Raw genomic sequence first — 26,484 nt, forward strand, 5'->3', positions numbered from 1 at the left:
TGAGGATAAACAATTCGGAAAATGAATGAATGTCAGAAAGTTTTGTCCCACTCCTCATCAGGGTTTTTTGGGGGGGATACCAGTCATAGTAGAGCACATGTGTCAAAGTGGCGGCCCGGGGGCCAAATCTGGCCCGCCGCATCATTTTGTGTGGCCCGGGAAAGTGAATCATGAGTGCCGACTTTCTGTTTTAGGATCAAATTAAAATGAAGAGTCTAGATGTATATTACATTTCCTGATTTTCCCAATAATTGTATTTTTGTAATCCATTTTTTCTGTGTTTTTAGTTCAAAAATCATTTTGTAAAATCAAAAAATATATATAAAAAGCTAAAATAAACATTGTTTTAGATCTATAAAAAAACTGAATATTCAGATCTTTTAATCCAGTTCTTTTAATCAATTTATTAAAAAAATATCTAAATATTATATCTAAAATGGTCCGGCCCACCTGAAATCGAGTTGACGTTAAAGCGGCCCGCGAACCAACCCGAGTCTGACACCCCTGGAGTAAAGTGTTATAGATCCAAAGTTTTTGCCAGTTCAGAAAATGAATTTTAAAAAAGTGTTGATTGACAGCAATTCATGAAAGAGTGAAATGTTACAACCAACCCCGCTCTCCCCGACATTTCCACATTAGTAGATATCAAAATACGAATGGATCTGCAGGGCAAAAGCTTTTGCTTGTATCTGCCTCCTCCAAGTGGCAATAAAAAGTATGCAAGCAGCGAGAAAATCCAACCTACCTCACTCTGGGCTTGCCTTTTCGTTCCCGTAGGCTCCGTCCACTTGTTTAACAGTCGGCGTAAAAGAGCCGGAGAGAGAGAGAGTGACGAGAAGGCAGGGGGGAGGACGCAGAATGGCGGCCGTGCCGTGCTCCAAGTGCACGGCAGAAAGGAAGGGCTTTCGGCGGGAGCTTGATTCTTGGCGATACAAGCTAATACACTGCGTCGGTAGGATCGTTTATTTTTTATTTTTGCCGTGCTTCTAAGAAAAAAAAAAGAAATACTCTCCACGGATTGCTTATCCGACATTAAGGGGTTCGCTCCACCCGGCTAGTAACGAGCTGCTAGCTAACTAGCAAGCTAGGAAGGTGGGCAGCCTCAATTGACAGGCTTGGATGGACCAGCTGGCTAGTTGACACACATTCTCTTTGTGTGCCCTTTGATTGCATTCTTAATATGGCCGCTTTTCGAACAGATGTTGTGTTTTGGCGAAAATGATGTCGTTGTGGTGTGTCGTGTCGTCAAAATTGAGCATAAGATCTATGGATTATGTATACTTGGGGAGGTTATTTACGTATATATTGGAATGGAGAACAGTTAAGGCAGATGGGGGAGGGGAGATAAAGCAGCTAAAGATATACAGTCGTTAGGGTATTAGACAACAAACATTGATTTGTATACTGTTTTTTTTTAAGTTTTTGGGGAGAAACGGGAGCTGACATTTTTTCGTACTCTTCATTGGTGTAAGAATAATAAATGATTCAAAACGATCGGTCCAATAATGTGTTTGTGAGTGAAATGTTCAATATTGCTTGATTTACAGAAGGCAAGGGTTATCAGACAGATCGTATTCAGTATTTTATAATTTGCTTGAAATAAAAATTCGTGCATGAAATCAAATCAAATGAAAAGCCTTTATTGACATCATACACAGCTGCCTATAACAAAATTGGTGGTGCTACTCCACAAAGTGCGTTTTCCCAGTAAAAACATAAATAAGTAATATAAAAATATAAAAAGTCACACAATACAACACTATGGAGTGAAATTTTGAGGCGTGACCTTTCTTTTTTGTTGTTGTTGATTAATGCAAGTATCAAACTTGTATCATGAGAAATCTTGATAATACAATTATAATTATAAAATTAAATAACCAAAGAGCCCAGATTTACAAAATTGTGGATAATGGTGATTTAATGTCTGGTTTTCTTTTGGCACTTAATTCAGGCATAGAAAAAAATGACTGAACAAACCTTCCATACATTATTGAAATACTGAGGAATTAATATGTGGAAATTAGGCATTTGTGAGACAATAGTTATTACATTTGTATTGGAGAAAGCAGAAAATATGAACCACCATAATATAACAACATACCTGGCAAGCGGAGGATTAACAAATGTCTAAGCAGATTACCCAATTTATATTAATTCTGGCAGAAGCATTTGAAAAGTCATATTGAAATTCACCAACAAGATTCCAAGGTGAGATACCACTATAGATTTGCAGAATATTATTAGTATAATAGCGCAGGAACTTGCTCTTTTGAGAAATTTAAGGTCCTAACTCCTACATCATGAATAGAGGTAATAACTGAATAATGCAAAGGCAGTAGAAAACAGCAGTATACCATCCTCATCTTCCCCCGCTTATCCAAGGTCGGGTCGCGGGGGCAGCAGCTTCAGCAGTATACCATGATTTGCTTATTCTTTAATTGCAACAAACCCTGAAGTATGTTTCCATGTTTTTCCCCCCTGCAGGGTTTGAAAGCATCCTAGAGGGAATATATGGTTCTATGCTTAAAAGAGACCTCAGCTTTTTTGATGGTGGGTTTTTATTTGATTTTTTTAATGACCTGTGTTAACAACTTAGTGTTGCATTTTTGTTTGATCTGCTATTGTGAAAGTACGTATAAAAAAAACAGTGTATTCTAGGGAAGGTCTAATTCCTAACTTTACTTGAGGGGCCTGATAATTATTAATCGTTTACTACATGTAATATTTGTTTTTGCTTATCATTTTATGCTAGCTATGTGTCAGGTACAACTTGTGAGATGTGTAATATTATCCAAATTAAACATAACTAAGTGATTTATTCATTCAACTCTACATAGATGGTTAGCGAGTCTTTTTGTATTTATTAACTTCTTTTGTGTTGTTGTTCATTTCAGACTGTGAGCCCGAAGAGGTGGCTGACTGGTCTCCAGAAATACACAACTCTCACTGCTCATTCTGCAATCTTCCTCTGGAGAAACCCAATGTAAGAACGCAATGTAACCCATCAGCCGGAGAAGGTCTTTCTTATTGCTTTTCATTTGTCACATTTTTGGGGGGGGTTCATATACAGGATCAAGGTCCTGCAACTGTGTCGCCCCTCTCCTCCCCCTCTGAATTCTCTCCATGTCAAGCTCCAGCCATCTCTGAGAGCTGCAAGACCGCTCACAAGTTCCTTCAAGCTGTGTTCCATAAAAGAGGTGAGTCTGATCAGGACAGGTTTAGACTTGTTTCAATAGAATGGGAAATCGATTAGCCAAATGAGTTTATATACAGTAAGTGCTTTTGGACAGAGTTTAAGGTTAAACAAGACAAAGTAGTGCTGATTTCATTTAAGACTATAAAGGCTATTCGGCAAGGTATTTGCAACTCTCAGTATTTTTCTCCTGAATTCAGATCTTTAAGACATTTATGACGTCTATATTTGGATCGATAAATGGTGCGAACGTTTTATGTAATAACACGCACGTACTGTACTTTCCTTTTGTCAGATGTGTCTCCATGCTGTGATGCTAATATTCCTCGGATTGCCCAGGAGTTGATGAAGAAAATGATACACCAATTCGCTCTGGAGTATGCATCCAAATGCTTACTCCACACCACTTCAACAGACATTACCACAAGGACCTCCTCCCCTCTTTCTGAAGCACCAGATGCCCCCTTGGATTTGACCGTAAGCCAAACTCTAGGAGAAACAGAAGGGGTATCTGAACCAGGTTAGTAGAACATTTTTCAAATCAAATTTTAGATGTGATTGTAAATTTTATTTGGACATTTTGAATTATTTGGCTTTTAAGAAGCACTATTTAATCCCATGACACTCTTATTTCTGACTAAACCACTTGAACCTGAATTTTTCTGGAACAGATGGTGCGCTCGACCTTTCCAAAAAGAACACTGCCAGCTCAACATCATCAACATCCTCATTTGACGGCAAAGCCTCACGGTAAGAAGTTTTTTTTACGGATTGAACTACCTTTTGCCATTGTGGAGGCTTGTGGTGAAATATGTCAATATGGTGATGTATCGCAATACCAGTGCTCCAAGCAAGAATAGATATATCATTTAGCAAAAGTGTCCATTTTTAACGGATTGACCGCCATTGGTGGGGCTTAAACGTCCGGTTTATTTTAACCTGGAGGGAACGAATGATGATTGATTTGGTCAATCAAAGGGAATTTGACACCTAGTTGTACCATTTCCTCATCTCATTGCTTTGTTTGTTTGTTTTTTAATTATTTTTTTTCAAGTGGGGTTTACTCTTCTATCTCTTGAGCGGTAACTTCACAGCATTGACACATAAGCCCAAGACTGTTCATTCAACAGAACTGAATTGCAATATTCTTTCATAAATTCATCCCTTGTCAACTAATCGAGTTATGAATAGGGTTTCTCCGTTAAAATGTACAAAAGACTTGTCATGGAAGGCTTACATAAAACTGCAGCGGGTGTTTGTGAGTAACACCAGCCATTCACAGACTGTCCTACCTGGACGTGAAGAGGCTTTATCACGGCGCGTGTAAAAGACTCTCACAACAGTGTGCGCGAGGGTCCAGACAGAGGCTGAATACAGGCATGCAATAAAGAGGCAGTCATGTTACCAACAAGGCATAAAGGAGTGGACCCCTGGTTCTCCACCCCCCTTCCCTCCCTATGCCCAAATCACCCCTCTCCATCACCTCCATTCTGATCCCGCTGTTTGGTCCTCCCATCCCTAGGAGGCAGCTCAGGCAGAAGGAGTACATTGAGAGGAGTTTGGAGCTGTCCGAGGGGCTGCTGTCCAAGGCCTTGAAAGACATTCGCTCAGGAAGGCTGCAAGAGCAGCGTGCTGCATTGCTCTATGGAATTTCCCTTCGCACCCTGAGGCGAGCGCTGGAAGACTGGTCAGAAGGCAGCTCTCGCCAAGTGTCGCAAAGCGACGGAAATTTCAGGGAGGGAATGACACCCTACAACACCTCGCTTGGCGGCGAAGCGCGTCTCGTCCTGCAGAAGGTCGCGGCGTGGGCCGAGCGGGTGGAAATTGGAGGCGACTTGGAGGAAAACGGAGAGCTCACTTTCCCGCCATCCTCTCTTCTCTTTTGTCAGCCAAGCGGTCCCAAGAAGACCCTGCCCTACTCTTTTCCCCAGCTCAGGGATGCTCTCCAGCCTCCCCCAAGCCCCACCCCTAGCCCCGACACCCCTACGCCCCTCCGTATCCCTCAGGTCCGTTCCGTGTCAAATCATAGCCGGCCAGCCCCAGCCGACGTTCACGTGGCCACTGAAAACCGCCGTACCTCGCCACCAGACGGTGCCGCCAATTTGACGACTACTGCCAAACCTTCGCCTTTCTTCAAACTCAGAACACCTTTCCTGGCACACGGCTGTGCAGGGAGTGCCAACCAGTCACCTCTTCGCCTGATACAACGCAGCTCCTCATTGGATGATTCGGAGGAGGGTGCGGACCGCCGCGACAAAGACAAGCCACCGAGAAAGAAACGTGGAAGATACCGCCAGTACGACCACGACCTAATGGAGGAAGCCATAGCTATGGTGACCGCCGGCCGCATGAGTGTATCCAAGGCCCAAGGAGTTTACGGGGTACCCCATAGCACACTTGAATACAAAGTAAAAGAGCGCACAGGGACACTGAAAAATCCCCCCAAGAAGAAGATATTTTGCTCTCCCAGTTCTGATTTGTCTGTTTCTGGAACCCTTAGCGGTTCCACTAACTCAGGGACTATTGCCTCACCTGCTGCTGTAAAGATGTTCTAGACAAGGAAACACCTCCAGAACGCCTGAACTCACCACTTCTTATGAGATTGTTTTCTTGGATCTTATTAAAACACAACACCTGCCTTTAAAATTATATATGGTTATATTATTCAGGTTAAACTGTGAGTCTCTTTTTGATAGGGATCATTTCTCCTGTGTTTCTCTGATTTGGTCTTGGACTTTAAGCCATTCACCTTTTTAAAGAGGTAATCATTTAAGACAATGTCATTCAAGGACTTTCGTCAGCTAGATTGATTGGATCAATATGTCCAGTTTTTTTTAGTTTACTAGGGATCATTTGAAAAAATCAAGTATTTTGAAGCTAATAGCAATGAAGGTGTCAAGCGTGTCTAATCTAATTAGTTATAAAGAAAATAATGATTTTGTTTAACATTGCATTTGGTGCAAGTATTTATATATATTTTTTTTCTATTTCATACTGATGTCCATAAAAGAGGGAGGAAATTATAAATCAAATTTCGGTGCAGGGGAAAAAAATCTGTTTTTATTTTTGGGCCATGCAACCCATATGACCCTGCCTTAAATTTTAATATCGTAAAAAATAATAATGGGCCCACTCTCAAAAATCAATTTATAATGGAATTTTACATTTATTCCTGAAATTTTGATGGATTCAATCCCATCGTTGCATGCGCAGAGACTTGAAATTTTTGTCTTTAGTTACAGTATACTGTCTTTCTAAACCACCCATCCACAAAATGACCTCAGAGTTTCCAGGATCAAATGAGTGAAACACAGTGACAATAAAAAGAAATATTGACTCCAGTGATGGTTTGCTGTAATGAAATAGATTTTCAGGTTTGACTTAATTCTTAAAAGATTATAATGAAGCAATGATGATTGTCATTTGCAGCTTTCTCTCTCTCTCTCTCTTTCTCTGGGTATCTTACCAAGGCCATTGAAGTGACTTAGAGCCATCATAACAATAAACTATCATTGTAATTATTGTTATACAACACTGCAAAAAGGAAGATTGTATAGTTAGCTACTGTGATGACGATTTTAACGTGAGGTTTTTGCTACAGTGTGTCCCCAAAAAGAGACAAAAAAAGCCATGTACTGTCTTTGCAAGTTTATCAATAGTGGGAATGCATGTGTGTAGCATGTTGTTAAGTGGCCACTGATAAGCGTGGGTAATATCTTATTCTATATGTGTATCAGAAGATGTTTTATGACCTCAGATATTTACTAATGTTGCTACTGTAGCTTCACTAAAACCTCATACATGACTGCTGCTTAAAATGTCCATTTTACGGGACCCTCTGTTTGTTCTATTAAAATGCGCAGTTTCTTTCTACAACAGTGATTTGGAGATGGCATGCAAAGACAAATTGTCTATGTGTACCGTGTTTAAAATGATCATGTGAACGTGGCTGGATGTAAGAATAGGGCCCACAGGCTTCTGACTTGAAAATTCATACACTGAAATGGTTGTCTAGTCTATTTTCTTGTCTGTTGATGAGATGGATGGACATATTGCCAACAACCACGCTAACAGCACTCATACCAAAGCAGCAGTTACCAAGGGTTACAAAGTACAAGCTGTTTCTATGTGTAGTCGCGGTGATATCAGCCTGTACGCCTCTCAATTTAACCTCATTGCCACGTATACCTCTGAACTTCATTTGCCAATAGTCTGCTATCTTGGTCCTCCTCCACTTTCATCAAGCTCAAGGGTATGAATTGGTTCTTGTGAGAGTGCTGCGTCTCAAAGAACAAGGTTTTCATTTATTCCTGTCTTTGAGACATTCTTTTTTTTTTACTGGTTTACAGATCTGCCTTGGTTTTGTAACTGGGTGTACGTTTTTTTTTTTTTTGTGTATGCAGATGCTATGATAAAGAAATGCTCCACTTTTGAATGTTTTCGGTTTCTTAGAGGCTGTGACTATATTATAGCATAACGAGCTCTTTTTGCGATTTACTTACGACTAGACGGAAACCGTTTAAAACAACACGAAACACCTCTTGAGGAACAAAACCCCGAATGATTAGTTCGTATGCTTAATCACATTGAATTGCAGTATATGTATTCAAGATCACTAGATTATTTAATCATAACAATTCTGATATTTATGCTTAGTGTTTTGCACTGGGTTGTTTAAATTGTGTTTCTGTACATTTATATTGTGTAGTGCATATTCAATTATGCTTCAAAGTTGTTTTGCGTGTAGTGATTGTTGAGTTGTCCTATGGCACTTAAATGCGTGTGATGTGTAAAGTGTATTTTAAAAATTGCATGAATCCTTTTTAAATATTTGATTTAAATCCCAAAATGAGTGTTTTGATTATGTAGTGTTATTGAATGATTAGTAAAAAAAAAAAATATTGACAGAATAAGTAGAATGCAACAACGTTTGGCGGAAATAAACCGCATCTAGGTCCAAAATCCCTTTTTGTTATGGTTAAAGAACTTCATTTTTGAAGAACTGGACCTACTACAATGCCACTGAGCATGTCATTTACTGAAAGCTGCTGTTATTTCACTGCTCACTTTTGTCACCACTTATTCAAATCTGTGTTTTCATGAAAGTTATTTTAAGGAAATACTGGTAATATAACAATGGGATTATGCCTGAAAAACCTCTGTGTTGGTGCTGTATTTAGACTAGTCCAACACTTAGGTCTCAATTTAATTAAGATTTTAGAAGTATCGTAGTTCATACTTAATGGTTTTTAATTGCTCAACTTGTATAACTTAAATGTTGACTTGATTATTCATTTGTTGTGCTGCTAGAAAAGAAGTTTGAGCGTTTCTACAATCATTCCTTCTGTGCTTAGCAGAATGTTAATTTGCCCACTGACACTATATAAAATTGCTTTCAACAAAGTGCCATTTTGTCTTTTTTCCCCCTTTCCATTTTTAATTTGGTACTGGGTCTGGCTATCTTCACACAATTGTACCATCTATACCACTGGTGATCGTTCAACAATGAATCAAGTTGTCGCTCAACTCTTTTTTATTTCAATTAGGAGGAGTTAAGGTTTTCATCGTATCATTTTATTGAACGTCATTTTAATGGAGCTATATAAAGGGTTATAGGGTTAATAGCTGCATGCTATTGGGATTTCAAATCTTTTCTTAGTGGCTGAAATAAATAAATCCAACCTTACAGCAAGAAAGTAATTGAAAACCTTGTCAGTAAAGTCCGAATTCTTGATCTGCCAGTACTTTTTTTCAGTTCAAATATTAATGACTCTGCTTAAAAAAAAAATCAGACTTCTAACTCTGCTTTTCTTATTTATGCTCCTAGCTGGTCATCCCCTTCAGATAAAGAAGAACCTGCCACTGTAGAACAAAAGCATTCCCATCAATCTGCACTGGGTGTTGTCCTTCGCCCCCTCTGCCCAGCACATCGTTCTTTGCTCTACCGTATGCTGGCGTTGGCAGACGAGGAGAACCTGCTCTCTTTCCCTGTCCACAAACTTGCCATTTCAAACAATACTCACTGCTGTCATTGTGGATTATACGCAAATGAGAATGGTCTCCTTCCTGAGTGTAAGGTCCTTAACAATAGTTCAACTGATTGCCATCAATGCTGTGGAAACAGAGTTTGCCATCTCAGAGACTTCCCTTTAAAAGGCTGTAAAAATATATGCCAACCTGGAGACTTCCCTTTAATAGGCTGTGAAAGTATATTTCCTTTGGACCTAAACAACAGCTGTATCGAAAGTTGTAGGATGGACACTTATACTGTGGTTTGCCCCAAGAGGCTTCACTGTACCCCTAGCCAAGGAAAAGAATTGGACAACACGTTGTGTTCCTTTAGTCCTTGTTCTTCAATCTGCTGTAAAAATCACTCCCACCCTTGTTTATGTGTCCCAAACCAGACTTGTGAGACCCCCTTTAAGACCCCAAAGGGAGATTCCGAACCCCCTCCTGTCCTAAAAAGAGAACAGAGCCCTTCTCCTCCCCCTCTTTCTCCAATCCCCTCAAATACCGGTGAATTAACCGATGAAATCCCACCCTCGCTACTTCACCACAAGCAAGAGGAGGAATCTGCATACATTGTTAAAATTCATCCGGGTGGGAACCGGGAGGAAATTGTAAATGCAACCAAAACCGAGCAGCATGAGATTTGGACTCCAAAATGTAGTCAAACTGAGATAAACCCAAAAGGAACTTTATTGCAGGATGTCATGAACCGCTTTAGTGAGAAACTCGATACGATCCGACCTCCAGGAAAGGACCCAATTCTGGCCATGGACGATTCTAAACCCGAGCTTCTACAGTCTTCCTCGACCAACCAGAACCTTCAATTCCCTGCCGATGCCCATCTGACAGAAATTATCACCACTGTGCTTCATCGACGCAATGCCAGTGACTATAATCTCAGTGAGCTATTTAACCGCCACAATAGCAAAGAGCCCAAGTCGCCTAATACACGCTTACGTCGTCGCCAGGAAGTGCTCACTGCTATGGCGACACCTGCTGATGGTTCCACAACCCGTAGACAAAACCTGCAAATCAAACGAGAGCTCGCCATGTTTGACATGTCATACAAACGGAGAAAGTCGTCGCAAGCAAAGCTATCACGGTCAAAATATTCTCCTGTTGCTGAAAATGCATGCCGGGCCTTGCCTGACTCCAATGTAACACCAGAAGAGGACAGAGAAACTCAAGTTCATACGGACTGTCGAACAGTAAAGGGTGTACCACTGAAACTGATCACTGTTGAAAGTGACTTAAATGAAATAACAGATAGTGAAACTGGGGGAGAAAGGGAAAGGGAATTATCAATGGGTGAAAAAGACCAAGCCGAAATAACATCCCGTGACCTGCAGGACAAACTTGGCAACTATTCTACTCAAGATGACAATGAGCATGTCAGGACTCATTGTGAGAGACATTGCGAAAAGATCAGTGAAATGTGCGAGGCTCCGAATCATGGAAATGTCCCATCTGGTCAAATATATGGCATGGATGAGGTTGATAATGCGCCAGTTGAAGATCCAAGCCATATTACCATTATAGATGATCAAAAATCCACCTCAAATGAGTCAAGGAGGTCACGAAGGAACATTGTCCCACCAAAGCGATTTTCCTCTTATGTCATAGAAACCAGGAAAATGTTATTTGCAGCTTGTTTCTCTGAAAGCATATTCACTCAGAGAAATTCTAATAATGTTTACACATCTACCACCTCAGATGCCTTGCTAGAAAATGTAGATTTTAAGGACTCCCTGCTTGAATCAATAGCTAAATCGTCCCAACTGCCAGGTGAATTTGCATCAACTGATATCGAAAACGGCAGTTCTCCCGATGTAGAATCAAAAGAACAAAGCCAAGACATGCCACAAACATTGTTAGTCAAAGAGACATGTGCTGTCAAAACTTTAGAAAAAATACAATCCCATTTGATAAGACCATCAGGTTTTAGTACCGCATCAAGAAGGCTCCAATACCCAAATATAGGGGTTACTACGAGATCTGCTACCTGTGCAAAGAATATTTGCGTTTCTCCACTGCAATACTCGAGCCCAATTAAGTTAATGTTTGTGTCACCATTAAAAGACAAAGAAGGCATCGTATACAGTCTGAAATCAGCAAGATCTGGCTCGAACGCACAAGCAGAAGAACCCTTTGACCCATGCAAAGAGTCATCCTGGGCAGGGACACCTAAAAAGGAGCCAAGCCGGATAAAAGAAGGTTGTATTCCACAGGTCAGGCCTAATCGCAAATCCGCTACCTCAGATGATAAATCTGAGGAGCCCTCAGCAAAGCATTCCCCTTTACAGCCACCCAAGTATGGTTCTTCACTAGCCAAGCCACCGTTCTCAACACCAAAGTCTGCATTTCTTCCACCAAAGTTGAATTCTTCACCTCCTGAGTCTGGCCCTTCACAAGTAAAGTCAGGTTGCTCATCTTCAGGGTCTTCACCAGTTAAGCCTAGCTCCTCATCACCCAAGTCAACACCTGGAAAGACTACGTCGTCCAAGTCTTTATCTCCCAAAATAGCCTTGAAGCGATCAGGTGAAGTTACACCATCCAAGAATATGTTCGGAACAGAGAACCAAAGATCGCCGTGTGACCTGCAATCATTCCATGAAATCACTCCGCCCAAAAGACGGCCTGGTCGGCCAAAGAAACACGGGCCGCACCTGGAAAAAAAAGCAAAAAGACCAATTGGCCGACCTCGCAAACAGAAATCTGAACATGCAGCGAAAGAGACGAGCAAGGCAAATGTACCTGCTGAAACGGAGGAGAAAGCCAACAAGAATCTCAAAATAACTGTGATCTACGGTCGTTCACGCCGAAATAAGCGACTGGTTTCGGAGAGCTTTGATCAGCTCCAAACAGAGTTTCAAGATGCCTTCCGTGCAGTAGGTCTGAAAGATGACTTGAGTGTTGCGCAAAACTCCCTAAATAATTTAGGTCAAGCAAAAATGGGCTCGCTACAACTGCCTAAGGGGATACATTATGCCAATTTAGGCCAGGATGGTGCACCGCAGCCAAATTGGAAGATTAAATCCCAGAATAGACAAAAGGATAAACCAGCAAGGAAACCGGGTAGACCGGCAAAAGTTAAAATCTCTGGTATATCGATTACTGTTACAACATTGTCTCCAAAGCAGCGTAAAATATTGATTGAGAAGGATTCTTGCAATTCACGAACAAACAAGAAAGCACTTTTACCAAGTGCCAAAGAGCCAAAGACAGCTAACCAGCTACCAGTTAGCCTAAAACTGCCACCAGAGGAACAAAGAGAATCTCAGAGTACAGGTGCGAAGAAAGTATTCACTCAGCCTTCAGCTGTTCGCCATTCCAAGAGAGTGAGCAAGCCCTCAATTTATTTTTTGCATGCCGTTGCCACTTCCACAGCTCGCACATATAGGCACAGTAATGCACTGCTGCGGCGCTCAAAACAACTTCTATTGAACAAAGCCTGCAATGAAAGAAAACTAGAGAAACAGAACAGGGTCGAAGATTTACCGGTGAAATTGCACCATTGTGAAAGGGAGCATACGAACATCAATCAGTTTCTTAGTAAGGTAGCAGATGTTTCTTTAGACTCAATTTTTGCCCCAAAAGAGACACTACGCTGGTGGGCAGCATCAACTGAAGAGAATACCTTGAACCAAGACCTTGCCCAACGTATTCAGCTCATCTCCAACACTTGGGTCTCAGATGCTGTGGAGAACCAGACAGAGGACTTACAATTCAAGGAACAAAATGAAGGAACTTCAGGAGGTTCCTCAGCCTCCAAGTCCACAAATTCGTCAGTGGTTCAGACCTTGTTCAACTGCCCCCCTGCTAAACCCAGATCCTGTAGCATGCAACAACTCAGCTCTTGGTTTATGGAGACCACAGAGACCCAGTCGCTGGCTATAGTCAAGAAGACAAGCTCTCGCAATCGCTATGAAGTCATGCATTTGCCTCGCGCTGCAAACAAACAAGGGGCCAAGTGCCAAAGTCCTCAGGCAGAACGACTTCATAGACATCTCAAAAAGTTTGCCAAAGCATTGCCAAAGAGCCCTGTCCAACATGAAAAGGCTAAAAAAAGGTTGGAGAAAAATAAAGAAGCTCCAGCAGTCCTTAAACTTAGGCAGCGATTGTTCATTCATCAGAGCACGAGGGGTAGACTCAGCCAAAGACCGAAACCGCATCAGCGTTTTAGCAAATACCAGGCTACGCTACTTCGGGTGAGGAGACGCTTCCTACCCCAAAAAGAAAGAAATTGGGGAAGGAAGAAAAGCAGCACACAAGTAACTGCGAGTGGCCCAGAAATGGCAATTGGCCTTAAATCAAAACTATTGAAATCGCTTAAATATAAATTGTTTCGAAGTTTGGAGAATCACTCCGAAGCCCGATTTGATGAGCCTGTCGGTGTACTGGAAGAGCAGAACATTTGTTCTAAACCCTGGAGTTCTGAAAGCCTAAAAGAATGTAGGGTATTTTTGAACAAGATCAACTCCGCCGGTAACAAATCTTCAGAAAAGTGGGACTCTTGTACTGTGACACTGGATGATAAATCAGCTTCTGCATTTGTGTTTGCTGGAAGGAAAAGAAAAGTGGTGGGAGTTGTTCAAGCTGTGAAAAGAAAACAAGGCACAAATAGTATGCCCGTTTTTGAAAAACTGACAGATTCTACACCTAACTCACTCCAGAAGCTGGAGGACGCGTCTTTGGCTCGGCAGAAGGGTTCTGCTGAACCACCACCGGCAAAAAGGTTGCGACAATCGCGGATGAAGGGCCTGAGTGGGCCAAAGTGGTGCGACTTTGTAATTGGTAACTATCTCAGTTTCTTTAACTTTGCCATAAATTGTTAACCAAACAAAATCATTGGGATTTTTCCTTTCTTTTCTGGCAGGAAGCTAGACGTCACCAAGGCCTGTGTCCTTTGAGGGAACCGGACTGGTGATTTTTGGTGCCTTTGGCCACTGAGCTGACCGTACGGACTGATACTACGCTGCAGTTCAGTCTTAGCTTCAGCATTTATGTAGCAGTCTAACTTAAGAACAGATTGACGTTGCACTATTTTTATATGTTGAGAAGATTTGCCTTTTTTTTTTAAATAGCCTTCCCATTTAGATAACAATCCTTGTGGAAATAGATCGGTAAGAAAAAAGTAAACTACATACTTTTATTTTTAGACTTAGCAAAAAAATTATAGTATTAAAATTGTCCCAGCTACAGAATTTAAAATGCAGTTTTTGCATCATAAGTGCTGCTTTTATTTGTAATGACATTTGCATTATCTAAAATACTATAATTTTTGGACTGTATGTCTCACTCAACAAAATTTTACAATAACAGTATTTATTCATATGGGAGCTGCACCTGTTTATAAGTTGTAGGGATCTAAAAAGAACACCAGTAATGAACAAATGTTCCTTCACTACCACCAGTTGCAACTTTGCAGCATTGAAATTATTAAGTAATTAGCAAACAACAGGCTTCCAAACAAGGCGGAAAAGTAGTGGCTTATAGTTTGAAAATTAGGGTTATTATAAGAGACAGTGAAATGTGAAAATAGCATTTGTTGTTTAAGGCAGATTACAATTTAGAGGAATTGTGGTGTCAATGAAGGTCAAACTCAAATAGTATGTCTTGCCATCACACCACTTGGCAAAAAGATATTTGAAGGAATTGGTGTCATGCTATTTTTGTTGTTTTGACTCAAAGCATTTACTGTCACACTGTCACAGGTGGGACACTGCTATCGTCAAATGCACTTCCTGGACTATCCCGATTGAAATTAAGAATTTCACCCCATATTTTGCACAAGTACCCCACAATTAACACCTACTGTACAACTAGAGACTCTTACATAGTGCAATACAAATCAAGATTTTTTTAATTTTATCAGTATATTCAGTAGTCGTTATTTTATTACTGACGGATGGATGTAAACAATGACCTGGGATGGTAACTACACTAGGGATGGGCATTTGGAACTACATTCTCTAGATTGGCTAAAGTTATATTAATGCGGTGGGGACACCGCCGTGTAATCAAGTAACCTCTACTTGGAGTTCAACTTGTCAGTCTTGTGGTTTAGATGGCAACTAGTTGAGAGTAAATCAAGTTGCAAATGCAATTTCAAACTCACCAATTTTCTTTTTACTATTTAAACCATCTCAAAAGCATAAAAACCTCTTTCAACGCAATCCTGCCCAATCCTAAATGCTATTTCAATATGCCCATCCCTAAATGTAACGTCAACATTTTAGATTCCAAACTAAAGCAGTAACATTTTTATTGTTGTAGCATTAGATGTTTGGGTTTTTATTGAATGTTCCAGCATTAAGTGGTATTCAAATGCAGTTGAGATACTGTGTTGCGCTTTCAAATCGCAGTTTATTTAGTCTTAAAAGTGCATTGTGAAACAGAGGCTATTGAGGACTACAGAATGTTCCTCTGTGGAGTAAGATTGATACATGAACACTAATCACAAATTTGTCCCTGCCTTCTCTCAATCTTGAGTGGCTTTATCCTTTTTTTAATGTATCTGTACAAAAATGTGTGCCTGACTACCCTTGTATTTATGTCGCAGTGGTTACATTTTAGGGTGCTAACCCATTTTAGGGGTTAAAAACCAGGTGCTAAACTTCTGTTGTATATTTCATTGTTTTATACTGTCTTTTACAGATGAAATAAAAGACTGTTTGGAGGAACAAAGTTTAGTTTTTCCTAAAAATTCAATAACCTTAATACTGCAAGTGACTATTTTTGGTAATTTAAAAAAGAAGACATTTTAGGTTATGTACATCACAATTATTGATGTGTGTATTTTTTAAAATTCATTTAAAACATTTAAATGTCTTTTAACAACAAAATGGAAATGAATGTGCTTAGTGCGTTGGTCTCAAAGTTCTGGGATCGAGGGTTCGATCCCAGATGTGTACTCACTGTGTGGAGTTTGCATGTTCTCGTGGCCTTACGTGGGTTTTCTCTGGGTATTCTGGTTTCCTCTCACATCCCAAAAACATGCATGGTAGGCTGGTGGAACACTCTAAATTGCCCCAATGTATGAGCATGAATACTTGTCCTTTTTGGATGGCCACCGATTCAGGGGGTCCGCGGCCTGGTGCCTGTAGTTATCTGGGATAGGCTCCAGCACCCCCCGTGACCCTCGTGGGGATAAGTGGTTCAGAAAAAGAATAAATTAATGTTTATTAACAACTAAATTAAAATGAATAGACAAAGTTAGAGCCCACAATACACTAGTTAAAATAAAATTAATAACAAATTACATTTTCAAAAGTTCCTTTTTATATAAATATTTTAAATTAAGAATATGTATTTTATTTATTTTTTTAAACAGTTCTTTAAATGTTTTTTTTTTAAATCCAAAAATGTTTTTAAGATGAACTAAATTAGAGAAAATTTACTATTTAACTGCTTGCAATGAGAGATTCATTTTAAACAGGGAGAACTTGGCTTTGAATGCTCATGTTTTAGTGCCATTTATAGTGCTAGATGTCCAATTCACTTTGACTAGGAGGGTCAGACAAACAAATGTTCCTTCGGCTCTCCTCTCCAAAATGAATTGGACATCGAGCTCTATCAATGGCACCCAATGAATTCCCCAAAAAGGGTTCAGCACAAAAATTACATTGAAGCCACGTTTATCTTGAAGATACTTTTCAGAGCAGTAAATGACTGGAGATAGAGATTCAACACCTAAAACAAAGGAGTCAACCTATGCTTTTGGAACTTTTATTTTTTTAAATGCTCTAAAAAAAAAAGAGAGAATATAAAATGTGGCCTACTGTCATCTTGGAGGGTGGTCGGTATTGGCAGGGAAATCAACAATATGGAACATGCAACCCGTGCAATTTTAAGACAGGTTAGCCTCCTGGTTGAGGAGTGGATTCAGATCCAGTTTTGTCTTCTCCAGAGCTGCAACCTTGGCTTTACGAGAACGTCGCACCACAGGAACTGAGTCGGGGACATTTTCTTCATCGCTGCTTTCGGAAGGTCTAAGAGGAATATATATATATATATTATACCTTGACATGACTATTTGAAGAAATAAAGTCAAGCCTCACCTCTCCTCAGAGGACTCTACTCGCTTGCTGGCCTTTCTGCCTCCTTTAGCCACACTGGGCTTCCTTTGACCTGCACGGACATTTACTTTTATTTCACAACTCTAAATGGAAGTTGTGTAACGTGTGATTTCATAACCGATTACCTCTTTTACATCTTTTGGCTGATTTTGTGGGCTCATCTGCTACGGTGTCTGTAAAAACAATTTTCTTAGTGATATGGTTATCGGATCTGCATGACGTATCTTAATTTTTTTTTAAATAAAAGTCATCATCGGGACACCCAAGACTAGCTAGCTAATGTTGTTCCCCTGTATTTACTAAGCAGAGAAATGTTTACAGTATGTGTATGCAACACTGCGCTTACCAAAACAGTCGTCAAAATGTTTGTGTTTGCATGATCTACCATCAGCATTGGCATCCAGCGGCTGCAGCGCAGAAGCACTGAGGAGCTCGGTCTGTTCTTTAGAATCCATCAGTTGAGTAATCATCTTCTCCAGCGCGCGGAGACTGGTGCGGTCCTTCACCACCTGAGGAGCGGAGCTTTGGAGCTTGAATGGTGCTAATGCAAATGTGGCCGACAGTAGTTTAGTGCAGGAAAATGAAGCCAACCTGGACCAGCTGCTGCAGAAGCGACAAAATGTCTTTCTTGACCGTCTCGTCCCTGCTCAGCTCCAGGTTTCTCATAGCTTTGGCATAAAGACGAATCTCGGGGGCAGTCGGGTCAGTCAACATCTCACCGCACATGCGCACGGCCAGGTAGTCGTGGACACTGGCTCCCTGAAGATGCACAAACACACCCGACAATTCTGTCATCGCTTCAATGAGCATGACGCAGTGTATGAAAGACAACGCAGAAAATGCAGGGAGTCCTCGAGTTATGACCGATTTCCGTTCATACACTGACGAAGTAACCCGAATTTCCATGTAAGTCAGGTTTGACTGTTAAAGTTGAAATTCATGTCAAAATACCTTACATTTAAAAAAAAGGCATAGCATAATTACCATACCAGACAGCTGTGGTTTTCGATGCGTTACCGATGTGTTTCAGTCTTTCTCCGTCCTTTTAATAACGTTCAGCTGCATTTCTATGGTATTTGCTATTTTTTTTGGCTCAACCAAGAAAATTCAACTTTCTTCTTTGGGGTCAAAACATGAAACAAGGCCCCAACAAAACCAAAAGACTCCCAGCGCACAAAGACAGAAAAATTCTATGTACTAGCTAAGCAGAAACGATGGTCCAGATGACTTAATGACGGAGGAGGCACAGGGGCCGTGAGTCAAAACGTCGTACGTCGAGAACATCGTAACTGGAGGACTCCCTGTAGTGTAATTGTGCTTAATAGAATGAACTAGTGAGTGTTGGGGCCTTACACCAGTGTTGGTGGAAGGTTTTATAAGGACACTCGGACGGGTGAGTTCCACAAAGAGCTCCACTACGTTGTTCACATCAACCTCAGCCAGCGGAGATGTAGGCGGGGCATTCATCAGCGTCCGCACAGTCGGGAGGAAGCTCTCCTCAATAACTTCTTGGTGTGCCCTGAAATGCAATGTATTTTGTTAAGACTCGCAATTATTCCTTTTTTTACAATTTGGGTCAATTTACATTTGCAAGTTGTATTTTTTAGTTATTTTTATTTAATTAGGCATTACTTATACTTTTTATTACTCATTGATTTTTTATTTACTTTTTTGTATTTCTTACTTTATTTATCCAAAAGAGAGCCTAAAATTAATTATAATTCAATTTGATAATGCCAGTTGTTTTTCTCCCCTGACCTGCTCTCGCGGGCATAAAGCTGGAAAAAGACCCCCAAGCAGTGCCGGAGACGGATGTCGTCCTCGGTGATGGGATTGTACCACAGCAGAATCAGACGTGATAGAATCTTGGCACTGCACATGCGCCCCATGTACATAAGCTTGGCCAGACCCTCAGCTGTCTCCGTGCGCAGTTCCGACACCTACATGTGACATTGAGGAACAAGTGTTATTGATGCATTTCATCCAGTGACTGTCGAGTGATAAAATTCCCGATAGCAGATCTTGTCTTTATTATTCCTTTATAATTATGCAGGCCTGGGTTAAAGAGCGCATAACTCTATCGCAATTGAAAGGTACACAGGTGAAACAGCTGTGGACACAAATCAAACATTAGCACTAATAGCCTGTTGAAAAATAAAAATAAAAATGGAGAGCCGTACAGGCATTCCCACAATCACAGTTTTGGGGTGCACAGCACATTTGTATACTTTAAATTATGAGACCACAGATATGCCTCGTGGATCGATCTGATTTATGAATTAAACTTGTATCGAGAGCCAAAGCTGTTGAGATGGGGATGATCGGACACAGTGTATCCAATTGGCCCCACATCTAGTTAAGAGTTATTTCATGTGTGCAAGCTAACCTCATTGTCCAAGAGCTCAGAAAGCATCACCAAAATGCTCTGTGCAGTTTCCTCCCCCTTCATTTCGCCCTCTGCCATCTGTGTCGCCGTTTCCTCCTCATCCTCCCGGTTTGGTGATCCTGGCAGCTGAGTCTTCTGGCCGCTGGTGGTTTCGGAGACCAGCTGGAAGCCAAAAAGTAGCAGCAGGTCGATGACTGCTCGGAGAGCGCTGATGCGAATCTTGACCTCGTCAAGCTGAGCGATCTGTTTAAAAAAAAGAGAGAGAGAGAAACAGCATTTATTATATCTATTGCTCGGACAGTGTTGCAGCTAGATCTTAATTATTAGTTCTGCTCAAGAGCGTCTTCAATTGCATCATTAACATAACTAATAAATGCTCATTATTTTACCTGTAGCAGAAGGACCAAGTGGGTGTTGGCAACCTCCTTGCTATGCAGAGCGCAGGTACCCAGACACACCACAGCCATACTGCGGACAGCGGGATGAGCGCTTGCGATGCTGGGCAGGATCTGATGAGAAAACAAGTCTATTCAAACAGCAACCACTAACTTCATCATGTTACAAAGTAATAGTCATGTACACGTCTAAGGACATGACTAATTATTTTGGACATAATGAACCAGATACAAAAGGGTCAAATGGTGATACTACTGTGTATGTGTACGTAGTGTACTGTATAATTCATACCAGAGAAGACATCAAGGCACTCATTGTCGGGTTGATTTTATTCTTGACGTTCATTTGCTTGAGCAGCTCGGCACACATTGTCAGGCACCTCAGCAGAGTCTCAGGATCATTCTTAAGACAAAAAAGCATACAAATGGGTGCTGTGAAAGCTTAATTATATTAGCTTTTTCTTCCACATTTATGGAAAAAAAACGTTTTTCTTAATGGGGATTTTTTTAAATTTAATATTTTAATCACTTGTACATAAGAAGCTCAATATACCAGAAAGAACCTCAGAAGGTAAGACCTGCCTCGTCATGTATACCTTCTCCACTCGGATCTCAATCTCAGCCTGCTGGGTACTCGCTGCAATCTCCTGGAGGATTTTGTTGCGCTGGTTCTCCTGCTCTGTGATGGAGTCCTTCAACTCAGCAGCACGGCCAAAATCCTGAGCAGTGATGCACTCCTCTAGGGCTTGCTTAGCTTCCAAAATGCGCACTTTCACCTCTGCCATCTGAATGGATGAATGAGCAAGGAGGGGAGGGTTATTTCTTAGATAAAACCACAACAGGATTTTGACAGTAACCAACTCCAAGCAGCACCACCGTCATCTTCATCAACAGAACCAACAGGCTGCTGTCGTATCAAAATAATGGATAAAGTATTGGGCTAAGGGTAGAGTACAGGTGCATGCAGCAGATGGCACCAAATGATGCTTATTCACATTAAGAGGTAAAGTTGGAGTATAAATGAGAAGACTTTCTACTTATTCCCAAACAGATGGAGAGAAGCTCAGCATGCCCGTTACATCCAACTTTAATCAGTCAGTCACAATTTGCCAGCTAAAATAAATAACAGCCATCTGCTGGAAGACGACTGAACATTTGGATGTGGTTCGCCGAGGTCTTCCCACCTGAACCTGCTGGCGACGGCTGACATTCTCGTCCACCGGTTGACTTGCTTCAGAGATTGGCGCCCGCACATCTGAGATTATTTCTGCCACCTGTAGTAAAGTAATAATAATAATTAAAACAAATTGATAGTATCAGATACCATATTACCTTGAAAGTGTTTATTAACACAGCGACGCTCTCGCGTGAAATTTCACAAGAACCAACACCTGTGCCATTTCACTCCCAGAAACCATAGATGGGATGACTTAAGGACAAAATTGTAAAAAAAAATAATAATAATTTACACAAGGCCTGGTGGCGCGAGCGGTTAGCACATCGGCCTCACGGCTCTGTGGTCCTGGGTTCAAATCCAGATCAAGTCCCCTGTGCGGAGTTTGCATGTTCTCCCCGGGCCTGCGTGGTTTTCCTCCCACATTCCAAAAACATGCATGGAAGGCTGATTGGACACTCTAAATTGTCCCTAGGTATGGGTGTGAGTGTGCATGGTTGTCCATCTCCTTGTGCCCTGCGATCGGCTGGCCACCGATTCAGGGTGTCCCCCGCCTCTGGCCTGGAGTCAGCTGGGATAGGCTCCAGCACCCCCACGACCCTAATGAGGATAAAGCGGTTCATAAAATGAGATATTTACACAATATTCATTTTTAGGCCAACTGAAAATTGGATTTAAGCTATTTGAATTTCAATTACGGCTCTATTTTTTGAAATGACACTTCAAGTGCCATTTTTAACACTTCAAGGATCCACAGGAACCCTGACCGCCACATGTACTTAAGCTGCGCTTTACTTTATAATTCAGGAAGCGATCACAATCAATTTTGTTAACCCAAAGAGAAATTTGTCTTATATTTTTTAACACATGACAGGGACAGCAGGACATCTGAACGAAAGGTATCTCACGGTTTGAATGCGTGTTTGGTCGTCGGGCATGAGTGTGAGGAGTTTTTCAGTAAGCGAAATGACCAGCGAGGAGGGTGTCTGTGGCAGAATCAACATCTCTTGAAGCACAGCCAGAACACGCTTCCTGTAAAAAATGGATCTCAGACTAGAAACAACACCTTGACTCAAAGGGAGTGAGGTGTTTCTCTTACCTGCCACCTTCCTCGTTGGTGTCCAGGCAACCAATGAAATGAATGAGCTGCTTAGAGATAAAATCCTTGGTCATAACCAACTCCAGCTGGGTCAAATCTGCTTTCTGCTCCTCTGACAGGAATGGCAGTGCCCCCGCATACCTGAAATAGTGTGAGGGTTGATGATTACTGAACAGCAAAGGCTGAGCATATCGAGATAAAGAATCCCCCCCAATATTTAAAAAAAAGTTATACACTTAAAATGCAAAGGTGGCTTTTTTTAAATAGCTATACACCTCATTTATGAATGCTCCGCTTTAAGTATGTTTTTCATTTTTCCTTCACATGCTCTTGTATGTGTGCCCTGTTTTTCTTACTCATAGAAGTATTTGGCAAAAGTGGCCGCATCTGGCAAGACCTGCTCCAACATTTCCTCACTATCGTCCCCTTTTTTCTTGATGAACATGCAGAGAGCTCGCCAGTAAAGCACATTCTCACATGTCAGTGACTCCACAGGGATCAGTTTGCTGTTCAAACACAGAAAAGTAATTCACGCTTTACCGATTTAAAAAGGCCGCCGCAAATAACTTGCTAGCAATTAGTGTACCTGCTGTTCAACAGCAATTGGTTTTGCAGCAACTCATTAGTCTCCATTCCTTTAAAGATGGCGTTCAGCATGTCCAATGCTGTTTGGGCACAGTTCTCCACATCAAGTCTGTGGAGAAGTTCCATAATATTTCCATCCACTCGAAGAAGCCAGGCAGGGAGTAGACGTGAACAAACAATCTCTTTTACTCCTTCTACAACACATGAAACAAGTTGCAGATAAACTTTTAGAGGTTCTACTTGATGCCAAACCTTAAAGATATCATAGCAGACCTAAGCGATTATCACCTGATAAGTCATTTAGTCCTTGTTCAAGTAGACTCACTCTCTGTGCTATAGACAGAGCTTTAACGTGAACCTTGTCCGCCAGAACCTTACAAACAAAAGCATTACATTCCACAGTTAATTCAATGGTTACCATCGATGGTGAGCTGAGAGAACAAAGTTGCCCCACCAGTTCAAAAAGAATGAACGTCAAAAAGTGACATGCTAATTTATATTCACAGCAGAAAGATGAAAAATCACATGATTGGCCATCTATCGTTCCAACGCTACTGAACGAGTTAAATACTGGATAGTAAAAAATTAGCACACAAGCTACCTGGTAGGCTAGTTTGCGGACATTTTCTTTCACATCTCGGGTGCGTTTCAGGACTTGTGGGAGGGTGTGAGGAGACATGGCGATGCAGGATAGGACAGCTCGGCGCACCTCAGAATTGGTGTCATTTTCCAGAATAAGCATGAAGGCTGGAGAGGATAGAAAAAGTATTTCACCTCTATAATTACCCTTTGTAAATTGATTGGTCTTTTCATGTCTCATTTGTCATGAGGCACTCTCTTTTATGATGAAAACATACTGAAGTTGCGTGCTTTTTTAATTCTCTTAACATAAGAGTTTTGAGATGGACCTTAGATAAGATCTAATAACACCGCTTTAAGAACAGTAAAATCCTTATCCCAAACTCCTGGGGGTACACACACCCTTTATGGTGGGACAGTCAGGATCACTTGGCTGCTGCAGTCGGGTCATGGCCAAGGCAGCCTGGATGCGCACATTGGGAAACTTGTCAGTGACACGGACCAGCATGGCTTCATGGATGCGATCGAAGAGTTCGTCATCGATTTGAGCGTCCTCCGCCATGCTCCCAAGCAGCTTGTTGATGAGCTGACACACGCGGAAGCGGACTGCATGGCTGCACGCCATATAAGACTGAGAGGACAAGCACAAGTTGGCAACACATCACTTCAGGCAAAATTGATACAAATACAATTGGGGAAAGGGACTGTAGAAAAATGACAATTTCATTTTAATGACATAAATGCATCTAACGATTTTCCGCAGTGCCTGTCTTCATTAAAGTGTGAGTGAACTTCCCAGACACGAGACAAATTTTCTTTGAAAATGACTAACTAAAGTCTAAATTGGTGTTTAATCAAAGGCTATTCATTTGTAATCAACTCCTGCGGACATACTAAGCAAAACGGAGTATGACTGTTTTTAGCATAAGCTTTTTAAGACTGTTGACCTAAATAATAAAAAAACAGAATGTGTAAACCTACTTCCAGCAAGAAGTTGAAGAGGAAACTTAAAAATGGATGATCATCCTCCTCTTCTTCTTCCTCATTATCATCATTATTAGCATCATCATCTTTAGGTGGAGACTGGAAGCTTGTGGCAAATTTCACCACAAATTCAATGACATTTTCCACAGTGGGTTCACGCTTGTATATAATCATTGCATGTTTCAAATAACGGACAAAATCCTCGTGGAACAACTCCTTCTCCTCCAGCTGGCAATGAAGAAAAATATGGGTCATTTAACAAATAGCGAGATTTTTTCCCCCAGAAAAAAACACTTCAATAGGACTCACCTGGTTGTAGCTGTTTTTGAGGCTAGCCACTAGCTTCGCCCTGTTGTGGTGGCCCTTCTGGGCGCACTGAAACGCCTCTAGGATGTCTATTTCGTTGTCCACCGCCATATTTTCTTTTCAAAACGGCGAAAAATAAAGAGATACATTACAGTTAAGCGTGTGTACACTCCGTTTAACCCCTTGAGAGATTTGTCGTCAATGGTTTTGTCTCTGGTGTATCATTAGCGAATGTACCATAGCCAGACTCACAATACATAGGAGATAGACGATGCAAGCAGAATGTGTTTAAAATAAGTCCAATATAAAAAGATACACAAAGCTACAGAATACGTATGAAAATATGAATATAAAATCACTTGTATTTTCGACGATTACCGTTCTCAAATGTAATTTAAATTACCTTCTAGCTTGTTCGTGAACACGACACTGCCGCCTGTTTTCAAATCAACAACCGTTGTAGTCTCGCGAGAACTGGACATTGACGTCAGAGGCAAACCCTCAGTAGTAATTACGCACTTTATGCACTTACGCTATACGTATAGTCTAGGATTAGTATATAATCCTTTCTACAACGTTTTTGTTTTATATTATATTATTTTATTTTATGGTAAGAGGTAATCGAGTATTCGGATATTTTAGTGTTTTGGTGGCTTTATGTCGAGACGGTAGATGTGACTATGATAAATTGAAGTATAATTTGAAATCTTTCAATATAAATGCTTATTTTACATACTACAATAGGTCCATTGCAATACAAGTTCACATTGCATTTAGAATAAGGAGATATTTTTCACTATTAATATTTTCGTGGGAGTTTAGGGTGCCGTTGAATTACATTCAATCACACATATGTTGTTGTTTACTGGTGTACACTGTTCCCTCTAAGCTGCGCGCGTGCGCAATTGCGCACTACTCTCGTCTTCTCTGCGCAGCAGCAATCATATGGCGCGCAGTAAAAAAAAAAAAAAATCGGATTTTTTTTTTTTTTTTTTTTTTTTTTTTTTTTTTTTTTTTTTTTTTTTTTTTTTTTTTTTTACCCCTTTCCACATTATGGCGCCGTTTAAGCGGCAGCCAGTGGCAGTAGCTCTGTCCACTTATGTTTTTCGTGTTTTACAGCATGTTTTACATGAAAAATTAGAGGGAACATTGACATGCACCTGCTTGTGGCAGGTGTGATACTGGTGTGCCCATAGCGAGCAATGATGATGTCGTGACCGGATGATTCGCCTAAAGACGTTTCGCCGACGGACGTTTGACAGACGGACAGGTCGCCGAATGGACGTTCCGCCGAACGTTCATTCGGCGACCTGCCCGTCTGTCAAACGTCCGTCGGCGAAACATCTTTAGGCAAATCATCCGAGTACCGATGATGTCGCTCACACTGGTACTCGGTGCGCTCAGGGAGGTTGACTTTCTGCTCAGACCAACGAAAAATTAGAGGGAACATTGCTGGTGTATGTAATATTTATGTATTTATTTATCAGTTTAGTTAGTTTTTGTAGTGTCCTGTATATTACAGAACATTTCACACTGTAAATTTTGATGTCCTTCACAACATAGTATTTATATTTGCTTTAATGTCACATGTCCCACAAAAAAAGGTTTGCAAATTTCAGTTGACATATTTCTACAAAATGGCTAATCAAAGCTTTTGTTTATATCACGGAAAACAGCTATTTAGAGATCACAGGGA

The 26,484-nt window shown here is 41.0% G+C and overlaps 2 protein-coding genes and 1 long non-coding RNA gene across 5 annotated transcripts in view; 1 reads left to right on the forward strand and 2 right to left on the reverse strand.

Moving 5' to 3' along the window:
• LOC144077150 (uncharacterized) overlaps positions 1 to 1,130 on the reverse strand; it is a 42,887-nt gene extending 41,757 nt beyond the window's left edge. For both annotated transcript variants that reach the window (XR_013300902.1, XR_013300901.1), the window contains exon 1: positions 746 to 1,130. This is a non-coding gene — a long non-coding RNA (uncharacterized LOC144077150). The remainder of the gene's footprint in view (positions 1 to 745) is intronic.
• lcorl (ligand dependent nuclear receptor corepressor-like) lies at positions 757 to 15,585 on the forward strand. Of its 2 annotated transcripts, XM_077604651.1 has the most exons (8): positions 757 to 952; positions 2,485 to 2,550; positions 2,895 to 2,983; positions 3,071 to 3,197; positions 3,489 to 3,713; positions 3,865 to 3,943; positions 9,021 to 13,996; positions 14,079 to 15,585. In XM_077604651.1, the coding sequence occupies exons 1-8, from the start codon at positions 859 to 861 to the stop codon at positions 14,084 to 14,086; spliced, it is 5,664 nt and encodes a 1,887-aa protein (XP_077460777.1). In that variant the 5' UTR covers positions 757 to 858; the 3' UTR covers positions 14,087 to 15,585. The 2 variants fall into 2 exon arrangements, with proteins under 2 accessions (XP_077460777.1, XP_077460778.1); XM_077604652.1 differs by lacking the exons at positions 9,021 to 13,996; positions 14,079 to 15,585 and adding an exon at positions 4,716 to 8,602 and having other exon boundaries at positions 759 to 952.
• Positions 15,586 to 16,916: 1,331 nt separating this feature from the next.
• ncapg (non-SMC condensin I complex, subunit G) lies at positions 16,917 to 25,295 on the reverse strand. Its single transcript, XM_077604678.1, has 22 exons — positions 25,192 to 25,295; positions 24,792 to 24,904; positions 24,480 to 24,710; positions 23,901 to 24,129; positions 23,521 to 23,666; positions 23,208 to 23,292; positions 22,921 to 23,113; positions 22,691 to 22,840; positions 22,335 to 22,475; positions 22,144 to 22,267; positions 21,246 to 21,335; positions 20,658 to 20,846; positions 20,354 to 20,464; positions 20,056 to 20,175; positions 19,667 to 19,909; positions 19,039 to 19,220; positions 18,634 to 18,799; positions 17,872 to 18,039; positions 17,666 to 17,789; positions 17,406 to 17,453; positions 17,263 to 17,332; positions 16,917 to 17,193 (listed from the first exon to the last, which is right to left on the reverse strand). Exons 1-22 carry the CDS (start codon positions 25,268 to 25,270, stop codon positions 17,052 to 17,054), a joined length of 3,144 nt encoding a protein of 1,047 aa, XP_077460804.1. The 5' UTR covers positions 25,271 to 25,295; the 3' UTR covers positions 16,917 to 17,051.
• Positions 25,296 to 26,484: the final 1,189 nt, after the last annotated feature.

The sequence above is a fragment of the Stigmatopora argus genome, chromosome 7 (genome assembly GCF_051989625.1).
Source record: "Stigmatopora argus isolate UIUO_Sarg chromosome 7, RoL_Sarg_1.0, whole genome shotgun sequence".
Taxonomy (NCBI): Eukaryota; Metazoa; Chordata; class Actinopteri; order Syngnathiformes; family Syngnathidae; genus Stigmatopora; species Stigmatopora argus.